General features: G+C 36.8%; 1 protein-coding gene across 2 annotated transcripts in view; it reads right to left on the bottom strand.

The window, feature by feature from the left end:
• Nucleotides 1-1,955: 1,955 nt before the first annotated feature.
• Nucleotides 1,956-12,502, bottom strand: part of LOC149552258 (protein CONTINUOUS VASCULAR RING 1-like) — a 118,897-nt gene continuing 108,350 nt past the window's right edge. For both annotated transcript variants that reach the window (XM_089787781.1, XM_089787782.1), the window contains exon 7: nt 1,956-2,484. In XM_089787781.1, the coding sequence (XP_089643907.1) occupies nt 2,390-2,484 (95 nt within the window). In that variant the 3' untranslated portion in view covers nt 1,956-2,389. The remainder of the gene's footprint in view (nt 2,485-12,502) is intronic.

The following is a 12,502-nucleotide window of genomic DNA, read 5'->3' as shown; positions in this document are numbered from 1 at the left end:
ATCCAGCGAAGCAATATAGCTGAGAACGCTATTTTATGGACTCTTTGGAAAACAACTAAGTCCCACGATGATTCATTGTGATAACCAGAGTTGCATCAAACTTTCTGCTAATTCTATCTTCCACAATCGATCAAAGCACATCGAGACTCCTTACTATTACATAAGAGACATGGTTGACAAAAATGTTATCAAGCTGATTTATATCAAAACTGAGCAAAATGCTAACATTTTCACCAAGCCTCTTGCAAGGTTAAAAACAGAGTACTTCAAAAGTAAACTTGGTATGACAAATTTGTAAATACATTTGTAAGTTATATATATTCATAAATAATCAAAAATTAAATCGTTTGCAAACTCGTGTTATGAAAAGTGACGATCTTTCATATGTGTAAGGTCACTATTGTAGGGTGACGACCTTATCAATAGTTGATATATCTTAACACCAAATGTGTTGGAACAAAGTGTTATCATTAATATATAATCAAACCTTCACACACACACACGCACACACATCATCATCATCATATTATATTTAATATTCCAAAGTTAACGATCATATGTATTGGTTATAATCTTACCATCTTGAACAAGCAATGTATTAATGTCGATTACATTAGTATCAGGCATTGGTAATTACCAATAATATGTTTTTGTGTATCTGTGCTTCTGACTTTGTTTGAATATTAATCTCACCAATATTATTGGTATCGCCGGTAATATGTGAATCGGTGCCTTCAATAATCATATTGTATATGTATTGAGGCATGACCACATAAGGTCATGCCCCTACATGATCATGTCTCAATGCATATATAATATGCATTTACATCTGTTGAGATATCACAATAATTATTGGCAATATAATCTCAAAATATAAAATCATAACTGCATCCATATATATATATATATATATAAAACAATGATTAACCATAGAGACATGTCTCCTCTCATATTTATAAGTTATGCATATCTACATTTGGAACATGCCAATCAATTGTGGCAATGTTATTACATTTGCAGAAGCGCTCATTATTACTCAACACTTCAAAATCTATTTTTCCCTTAATCAAAAAAAATTACAACATATATTTTATCGAATTCAACATTCCACTACTACTATTGTCAAGCCACCCATGGAGAAACCTAGCCTCATCCCCAATCTGAAGATTTAAAAGATATATTTCTTGAGCAACTGTACAAAATTAAAATAACGCTGTTCCCTCATTGTTGTCCTAGCCTCATACTAGAGTGAAGGTGTGAAATTGAAAAGAGGGATCTGGTAATGTTTAACCTGTAATTTTTCTCCCAACCTCATACAAAAAGTGAATGTGTGAAATTGACAAGGGTTGGATCTGGTACTGTTCAATCTCGATCCTTAGATCATCTTTGTCCCATATCTCATGCTCCTGATTCCATTTCCACGTTGACTGCTTCACTATTTTTTATCAATATTAAAAACAGTTTAAGATATCTATTCTTTCATAATTTAAGAACATGAAATCACGTGAAACTATGAAGTACAACCAAACACATTACAGGCAAGACCCGTTACAGGTATTTTTTTAAGGTTCCCCAACAGCTTTTCAAGAGAATGGTGCCTGGATGAAGAGGAATTCACCCTTATAAGGTTCAATATTATCAAGAACCTAGTATGCCATTATGATTTCAGACAATACAAATTTTCTCTTTTATTTTTAGCATTTGATATTACTGTTTATTCAAATAACTGCTAACAAGTCACTTTTGAATTGGCACTCACTAATACTAATAGCTCTAGTTACAAGAGATGAAAAATATTCGTGGCTAAGAAATTTCCTTTCTCTAAAGATGATTTTATTTGAAATCTGAACCAAAAAATAATTGCTCAGGCTGCAAATTCTACCTCTAACATAATAAAGTTTCTTTTTTTTACCGAAATACATATTGCCTGTGATTTCTACCTCATTAGAAGTTAATTACAAAATGCAAACAACCTATTATAAATATTGTCAAGGTCATGCTAATACTTCCCATATTTCCTGAGAGAAGTTACGGAGAAAGAGAAGATACAAATCCCCACTGAGGAAAAAAAGGTTGTCTTGTCTGCAAAGCCTTTACTTTTCGAGTAAAAAATCGAACATCAATTGTGTCACACTCCAACAAACTGTTTGATTTAATCTGTCACGGACTGAAATCTAAGAATCTCCAGATTTATCCAAGTTTGAGACCCTACCATTGACTCGACTTAATGTTACATTCTTTAAGCTACAATATACACAGATCTGACCAATTCAATGTTTAGTCTACTAAAATACAAAGAACATGAGCTTTACATGAGTGGAAGCTCTGTGTATGTAAGTGCATCTACATGACAATGCACGGTTAACCACAGTTGTACGAATATGAATCTTCATCCTCTGTTTATCCGGATTCTCTCTGCTGGTAATGTTCTTTCTGAAGGAGAGATCACTTGTGGCATTGTCATACCCCCAGATACAACAATCTCTGCATTTTAGGGAAAACAAACATTGTCAGCAGTAATGTGAAATCCTGAGAAGAAATTCAACAAATAGAGCAAAGAAGTATTTAGAGTAATTATTTTTTGTACAGTAGGAAAGAAATCATTTTTTCAAATGCCATTCTATCAATAAATTTCTTACTGTGCTTTTAGAACAGTGCCGCTACCAATAATTTTTTCAATAGAATTTCAAAAAATGCAGCACAAAAGGACAAAGGCAAAGCACATGCAGTAAAGATCACAAGAAAAGTTCAAGGCTTATAATAATTGTACAGTGGATGGATAAAAACTATGTTACCAGGTGATTTTCAGCAACATCTACCCAGTGATCAAAATACACTTTTGACTACCTTTTCTGTATTCATTAATTAATTTGAAAGTCAGAATATACTAGTTTTGAAAAAAATATTGTTATTAAATAGAAAAATAAGTAGAGTCAATGGTGCATTCTGATCCCTGGATAGGCAAGTCACAAATCTGTGTTGCTACTATGATTTGAGGATGATGATAACTTTCTGTGGATTCTCCCATTGAAGTTTCCACATACATTATTTTGTTGTGTTCTTATATGCATGATTGCTGAAAATTAGCGAATAATGCTATTGTAATTGAGAAGTTTAAACCAAAGTTCCTAGACTCTGACTTGGCTCAGACTCAGCAAAGCTAACTTGACTCATAACTCATCTCTCAGCCAAAAAAAAACTCAGCAAAGTGAAAAAAAAACTTGTTTCATGCCCCCGTTATTGAATATACCTTAAAGACAATAACATCATCAAATAGATTATAGAAGCTAATTTGATTACATAAATATATATACATTGATCCCATAAGTAAAAATGCAAATTAATACATTGAAGACAATAAATACACTAATAGATAACCAATATTATCAAACACAACTACAGGCATTTAATGCCGACTACATCCTCCCCAAGGGAAAAGTCAGACAAGTATATATCAAGTAATATTCAAGAACACTAATTGGCAAGATTATAGACAATGACTCGTATTGCACAAACTCAAACTTGTAATGTACTTCAAAAAGAAAAAGGCAGTCAAGGAGCAGTGCCCCTTGTAGGGTCTGGGGTAGGGTGGGGTCAAGCGGCAATGCTCCTACTGCCAAGACCAAAATAGCCCCTTAAGAACCACATAAAAATCCATAGTGTGCATCGTCTTCTTGAATTTAAGATGCCAAAAACTGGTGTAACACGGGCGTGCACCAGGCCCCACACCCACCTGAACCAGGTTCTAGGATATCCCTGAGACGGGTACGCCACGCACTCAAGCACCCCGATTGTTGCCACATTGCTGTCGTCCCCATCCATGTCCGATACTCTGAGACGTGGGTGCAGCGGGACAATACCTGGGGACTGCCCAGTCGTCCTTTGACTGCACCCGGGACAGGACGGGATGCGGTCAGTGACATGGGTGCAAAAAGAAACAAAAAAATTGATTTTTTATTTTTGTTCCTGTTGACCCCTAAATCTGTGGGTTTCAAAATGCATGTTATACTTAATTTTGCATTATTATTTTTGCAACAGCTCAGAGAAAAGTGAGAAGAGTTTGAAAGAGTTTGGAGAGTGATTTTACAAGTGATTGCAAGAGCTGTTGGAGGAAGACGAGCAAGAAGATTCAATCTTGCAAGTGATTTCAGCAAGCACAAGGTAAGTTTTAAATTTTTTTTGCTATTTCCTTTGTTTTGCATTTTGATTTATTTTTAGATTTTCATTCTAGTTTGTTGCAATTTTTTTCAAAAACTACATGTTCAAATTTGTCATTAGAAATTTAGAACGCATTGTTTGAGTTAAGAGTTTAAAATTTTAAATCTTTAAGATTTGTGATGGTAACATGGTATTTTTTTTGTTGTTAAGATTTCAATTTTGATTGAATTATCATTATGTCATTATACCGAAAATAGTTTTTGGTTATTAAGTATTTAATTTATGCTGAAACCTGTTTGAATTTCTAAACTAGACTGGAAGTAGTTAGGTTTTTTTTACTAATTAGGCTGAAATCTATGATTTTGTGAAATGAAATGTATAAATGGCCTCTAGTCAAAGTGTAGAAGACATGGAAGTGCATGAGTGAAGTCAAAGTGTTAGTTTATTCGAGTATGAGCCTGAGCATGAGGCTGATCCAGAGGCACAATCTGAACCTCCTTATGTTGCACCAGGAGTACCTTCTATTGAATGCCCCTCTAAGATTTTGGCACCATTTGCTAGGGATCCTTTTGACCCAAAATCCCCTCTAAAACAATTTACTATCTCAGTGTCACTTCCTAGAGCTCATTCACACCTCTCTTGAACTGGATATGGTATGAGTGCTTGCAAATTCCTGGGAAATGCTGAAAATGTGGAGTACAATATTGAAATAAACAAACTGTGGGGCATTCCTCCTGATGATAGTGCAGTTCTAGTACCTAAATCTTTGACTGGTAGGCAACAGGTTAAGGCTATTCAACAGTCATAGGGGCAGCGAGATACTTCTACATATATCTCACATCAGAGAGTAAAAACATATTTACAATCAGCTTCCATTCCTTCATCCATTCATAGTTCAGCAATGGACAGCAGCAGGGGGAAAAGTAAGGCATGAAGTTCTAGCACTAATAACCCCATTGCTGATTTGTTTAACATGCACGTGAAGGATCAGCTAGATGATGTCATTGGTGAATTCTTATTTGCCAATGGCACCTCTTATTTGCCAATGGCACCCCATATCTCCCGGCTATAGAAAGATGATGTCCATGATGGCAAAGGACAGAGGGCCATCATTTGTGCCACCGAGTGAGTACAAATTGAGGACCACAATCTTCGATAGGCAGTATAAGAAAGTTGGCATTTTGATGGAGACAATGAAGGCATGTTGAATGGAGTCGGCCTGCGGCATTATTATGGATGGGTAGACAGATATTAGGTATCGTACACTCATCAAAATCATGGTCACAAGTGTTGAGGGCCCATACTTTCTAAAGGCAGATGATTGTTCAGGACATGGAAAAGACGCTCATTTTCAGTTTCACATCCTTAGGGAGACCATTAAGGAGCTTGAACCACCAATAACAAATGTTGCACATGTGCGCAAAGCTGCAGAGAGGCTTGTTGAGGCAGCCTATACAGATATTTAGTGGACTCCATGTTGTGTGCATGCCATGAACAATGCACTCAAAGACGTGGGGAAAATCAACTGGATTAGACGAGTGGTCAATAATGGTAGAGAGATGCAAATGTTTCTCTGCAATCACCATACTTCACTTGCACTCTTCAAGGACTTCGCGAGTTGTTCCTAAAACTAGTTGAGACTAGATATGCTTCATATTACATTCTCTTGGAGAGAATGCTTGAGTTGCAAGAGCCACTACAACTCATGGTTTTGACACGGGAATGAAATTGGTGGGTTGAGTAGAAAACAAAGAAGGGGATGAGGGTGAAGAGTGATCAGTTTCAAGCTGATACAAAATATATAGTCTCCATTATTTCTCCAGTTTTTGAGGTCATCGGATATGGTGATGGGGACTCACCTACCCTTGGAAAGGTTTATGAGTGCATTGATTCTGTGCTTGGCTAGATGAGGAGGGTTGTGTGTGAGGGAACCCACTCTAGCATTCTATACTGAGCACATTCAACCTATCATTCACCGCAGGTGGGAGAAGCCGAACACTCCTTTGCACATGGCTGCCTATGCATTGAATCATAAATGGTACACTCCTAGGCCTAGTAGATTTGCACAACTTCAAGATGATGAGGTGAAGGCCGGGTTCTTCTGATGCATCGATAAGATATTTGATGACGATTTTGCTTCCCAGATTTGCCCAGAGTGGACGGAACTTCCCATTCTTAAAGGTAATTGTTAATTCAATATTCAGTAGTATCTAGAGATAGGTAACATTACAAATTTTTAATTAATTTTACTGTTGGGTATGTTTATAAAACATGACATTATTTTAACTTATTATGTTCCCGGATACTCAGATTTGGCAAAAATGGATCTTAGAACTACGGCACACAAGCATCCCATATTGTGGTGGAAATGCCATTGACCACAAAGGGCAAAGATTACCACACTAGCCACCCGATTCCTTTCTCAGATTTATAGTTCTCCGTCTTTATAAGTTATAACCTATTCAAGTTTTTAAATATTAAATTTTAGAGTTTTAGTTTTCTAATTTCTGAACTTCACAATGACCATTTGTTTGCTATCTTAGGAATCTAGTTCCACGGTTGCAGAAAGGAATTCATCTGCATAGGAATTTGTCTGCATACAGATTCATCCACTCTCTTAAGAGGAATAGACTTACCTCTAAGACGGCAGAGAAGCCAGTTGTTGTACACAGGGTCTTGTGTATTGTAGATCGTAAAACACGTGGGTACAAAGAGAGCTCAGCAGCACGATGGAATGTAGAGCCAGAGCATCAAGCTCAGATTGGTAAGGAAGAGATTGCAGCAGAGGCCGATGAAGGGCTAGTTGGCATTCCTTTGACAGAACTTGATGAAGACATTGAGTCAAGTACTTCTAGTGATGAGGACTTTGGCTTGTGGGATGATTAATCATTAGAGGCCTCCCATTAATACATTTTGTCATTTTGACGTGACACTGATTTTAGATTTTGACATTTGTAGAACTTTGTAGTTCATGCTCACTTTGAGTTTGATATTGATTATGATTCACTACATCATGCCATGGTACTCTCCTTATTGTAATCATGATCATCTTTAGACTTTATGATATATAATATTTACTGCATATTTGATTACGATGTTACTATGTTGAATGTTGCATGGTTCTCGTTCATTTTGCAATTTTGCTGTGTACAAACTTCAAATATATTGTATTTGGTGTGTTATACTGAAACATCTTTTCATAATTATCATTTTAAGTTATATATGTATAGCATGCAGCCCCCACCCTCGTCGTCCGGAAATTGAGGCCCTTTTCCCACACCCAAAACTCGTCTGACCGTCCCCCCACACTAATGTTTCACTGCCAAAAACAGTACTGATAAAGCCCAAAAATGCAATTTCCAAATCTCTTCCTACCAAAACTTGTACTTTTCAAGCAAAGCACAACTCAAGGAATTACAGCTGGCATAGAGAAGGGTGGCATTTGTGTAGTGGTACAACAGAAGGGTGGCGTTCATGTAGTGGTACAACATACGGCTCGATAAAAACAACTTAACACATTCATTTTTTATTTTCTATTTGCAAAAAAAGAAGATGGCTGTCGATCAAGTCCTGTCATCGGGACTCAACAAGTCACTCACTAGAGTCACCCCAGTCCAAATTCCTGTGACTCGGCATAGGCTTCCCAACTTGCCAATTGCCAAGTCTGGGCGAGTCATAGCCACTTCGGGAACACTGGTGTAGACTGGTAAAAATCATTGTTATAGTGATCACCCCTCTCAATATACACATATGCTCTTCATCCTTCACTCACAAGACCTTATATTCCTCCCACCAACTTCATCATAAGTCATCATACATGTTGAATGTCTAAACTTTAGATGCATAACAAAGAAGACAAACTTAAAATATGAACAAGAAGATCATAAATCATATAAAGACATATTGCAAATGATAAACTTCTAGTTCTAACTTGAACAGAAAATGAAAAAACAGTTTAGTAGTTTATATTGTTAATCAATATTGTATTAAAGTTTCAAACTGATTACATATTGAATTAAGCTTGATAAACAGCAAGCTGATATGCAAATGAAATACTGAAGTAAAAATCAGGCATCTTAATCTACGTGGCAGTTTTTTAAAATTTTGCAAGGGGGAAGAAACTTGTGAGCTGAGGTGAAGTTTCTGGCTGCAGGGTATGTACCTAGGCAAGTACCCGGTACGGGATAAGCGTACCAAGACCCAATACTCGTACCCGTGCAACCTTGGTAAATTATAACAATATAGCAACAATTTTGGTTGCAAACACAAAATACAAGAATCTAAATTATGAACTGCGTTCCCCAAACCTGGTTTTGTGTTTAAGATTATATCTAATGTTCAGAGTGTTCACTCTTTGGCAAATAAAGTTTTTTAAAAAGAATCAAATTATCAGAGGTTTAACAATAAATCAACAATTGAACTCATTAGACATTATTTGTATCACATCTTCTAGACACCATAACTTAAGCACACAGACTCCATTTGAGATCATTTTCAAAAAGTGGGAGAGAATTCAAAGCTCTTCGCAACAAAGTACTTTTCATTCACTTTTGTTTTCTGTGATGTATTTTCACCACATAGAGCTGGTTCAAGAAGTTCATATACTGGTGGGACAAGGTTATTAATCATAGATTTCAAACACAGATGCTGCTTCGCAACTTAAGGGCTTGTAATAAGTTGCTCATGGATTTGCCAAAATTCAGTTTGTTTTTTTCCATTTTTTTGGATTTTTTTTGGTTTTTTCTGATTTTTTGGCTTTTGGTTATTTGCTTGATGATTTGGCCAAATGAAAAGAACTGCAAAGATGAACAAAGTAGAAATGCAAAAGGTACAAAAGGAAATAATGCAGCAAAGACAATTTTGAATTTCTATTTGCATCGAACAATCACAACATACCCATACAATCAAATACAGATCTGATATATAAATCTAGGTAGCAACTTGATCATTCCATGCTTAAAATGATCACCATGAGGCACACCCTGAAGTCTGATCTGTAAATGGGACAAATTTTCAAGTCCAATCTGACTCTTAATAGAACTGAAACCCTACATCCAGCTAGGGTTCACTGCAATCATACAATGGAAAGTATGGCTGGCTGGGTTTGCTGATAATCGCTGAAATTTACTGTTGAATCAAACCAGACCTGCAATTTCCATTTCAAATAAGCTGATAATGAAGGATGCCCTATAAAAATACCCTTGGCTGATCTCACACACCGAGAAGTACTCAATCTTTAGAGAGTTTTCGTTCTCAAAAAGCCCGATCCACTGCTGAAACCCTAAGTTGCAGGGTTTGTACCCACAAGGCACGAACCAGCTTTAGGTATTCACCCAATACAGGTGCTACTGTGGGTACATGCTGGGTGCCAACAGGTTACACGTCGAACACTGCGGGTGTGTAAACTTGTGCACCCAGCATAGACCCAAGCACACCTATGTGGACACATGGGCCTACCTTATGTGGATACATGCTGGCTGACAACAGGTTACACATTGAACACTGTGGGTTTGTCAGGATGTGCAAACTTCTGCACCCAGCATAGACCCGGGCGCACCTATTTGGACACATTGGCCTACCTTAAAAAAGTGAGCCAAGACATGATTAAAAAAAGAAAGAAACTCCTTCCTAACCCTAAAGTGGCCCAATATGTGGCCTTCAAAGCATAGTTCCGAGAACCGCTGGTTTGGCGATTCAATTCAAGATGGGCGATTTTTTATTAGTCGTGAATCGGTTCAGCCAATTTTTTCCATGGATCCCCGATTCATGGAAAAAATCGCCTCAATCGGCTCCATTAATCGGCAGAAAAAAAAAACAAAAAAAAAAACATAATTAAATTAAGAACCATAGTAGAAATCAACAGCTTGAATCCAAAGTAGGAGTGATGAGACATCGAATGAAAAGAGAAGATAAACATAATTAAACTAAGAACCATAGTAGAAAATTAAAATCAACAACGTGAATCCAATGTAGTGTGGAATTAATGTTTTCCAAAGAGGACCAATACATCAGTTTGTCAAACTACAGACCCATCAACATCTTGGTATGGGCAGTTCGACATCAAAGGAATCCACGAACTAGCAGTCAGAGTCTCATACCAACCGAGCAATAGACAAAGGAGATAGTGCAATAAGACATATGTCCCAGCCAAACATTCATCGCGTCAGCCTCATATACTCCCCTTCGCCATTCAATCATCATAATAACCTTGGTCATGGAGGGAAGAACACAATCAACATTGCTTGAGTTGCCAAAATAGAGTCAAAGGGGTACACATTAACACCACATATATATTGAAACTATCACTTAGCATCATCGTATCTCTACAATAGCTACAGAAGTCACGCCTCTCACTTGACTAAAATAGAAAATCATTCATCTCTAGTAAGGAATAGAACTATCAGTTTTCCACTCACCAAGGAAAAATTCAAAATCTCCCCACAATGTCAGGATTTGACAACTCAGAAAGAGAAACATCCAAAGAATACGTACTCATACACGTGCAACAAATACAATTGGGATAATTATATCAGTGATGTCATACAAAAGAACAGTGAGACAACATAGTTATGAATTCATATGGACCACTAGAACATTGAATATTCATACAAATAACACTCTCATTCTTGGCAAATATAATACATCTGAAAAATCCAATTACAGAAATCAGGCCTAGGACTGATATATTCGTAATATACGTTATATTCAATAAAGGGTGCATGAAATAAGTTTTAAATTGTTAAATATCTCTAAATTTAAAGGAATATTTTTTAATTTGCCAATTCATAGCTGATTTGATTCCGATTCATGGCCGATTCACAACTCGATTCGGCCTTGCCAATTCTGATTCTCGTTACTTTGCAGTTCAAACACACATACATTTCATTTCTACCTCTCATTTTGCTATCACAATATTCCCTCTCCATCTTTGCATTTTGAAGGAAGGTGTTTGTATTCGATGGAGATCGATTGTGGAGTGCCAAATAGCTTTCACAAAGGACACAATCTCCAATAAACGACGATTTTTCAGTAATCCCTTTGATGACTAATGAACATTGAATCGTATGTCATGAACTACATTTTACATGTCAAACACTATGTGTGTGTTAGGGTGTGCAACCCTGTGCACCCAGCATAGACCCAAGTGCACCTAGGTGGACACATGGGCCTACCTTATGTGGGTACATGTTGGGTGACAATAAGTTACACGTCGAACATTGTGGGTGTGTCAGGGTATGCAAACTTCTGCACCTAGCATAGACCCAAACACACCTAAGTGGACACATGGGCCTACCTTAAAAAAGTGAGCCGAGACATGATTAAACAAAAAAACAAATTCCTTCCTAACCCTAAAGCGGCCCAATATGTGGCCTTCAAACACACATACATTTCATTGTTACCTCTCATTTTGCTCTCACAATATTTACTCTCCATCTTCACATTTTGAAGGAAGGTGATTGTATTCGAAGGAGATCGATTGTGTAGTGTCAAATAACTTTCACAAAGGAGACAATCTCCAATAAACGCTGATTTTTTAATAATCCCTTCAATGACTGATGAACATTGAATCATGTCATGAACTACATTTTGTAAATCATTAACTATAATGATGTTCATTGGAATTGTGAACTGTTAGGTGGATATTTTGCAACCAAAAGTTTTGTTAAAATCAAGTCACAAAATAGGATGACCAGCCACAACGTGTGAGACAAAGTCTCTCCTACCTTAAGGGGAAGGCTCCCCCTTCTCACCGTTCCTTGGATCAACTCAGGGTAAGCAAGAAGTTGAGAGATTTGTAAAGGTATTACCAATATTCTTTCCTCTTAGCTTTCAGGAAAGAATCCACTTACCCGCAGAGCAAGTAATGGGCAAGATGAAATCTCTAACTACAATTCTATCTAGTAGCTAGAAATAGTGATACCAATAAACCAACACCAACTCAAAGGTTGATTGAAAGCATACCAGCTTGGCTCTAGGTCCTGTTTGTCTAATTTATAAGAAAAATCACTACCATTGGGGCGCAAAGAATTCCAAAAGTAGATGACCTTTATTCTATAACTTATTTTTAGTTTTAATCTATTCTATAAGAAAAACATCTACCATGGGGCGTAAAGCTTTCCAGAAGTAGGGAAATTCTAACTATTTTTTGTGAATTTGAGATGATAACACAAGCTATAGTCAAAGCTTCTAGTCTATGTATTACCACAACCGCTCCCTCAAAGCTTCAGCTCTGATTGCTTCTTAACTCACAATGCTCTATTATTGAACACACAATAATAACATGAATCAAAGACAATAGGCACAAATTACAATCAAAGGTTCTAATTTTCTCTATCACAATTGC

Source organism: Cupressus sempervirens, chromosome 6 (genome assembly GCF_028749045.1).
Source record: "Cupressus sempervirens isolate cs-2001-9-10 chromosome 6, ASM2874904v1, whole genome shotgun sequence".
Taxonomy (NCBI): domain Eukaryota; kingdom Viridiplantae; phylum Streptophyta; class Pinopsida; order Cupressales; family Cupressaceae; genus Cupressus; species Cupressus sempervirens.
Note: the sequence above shows the minus strand (reverse complement) of the source record. Positions and strands in the feature narration are given on the sequence as shown.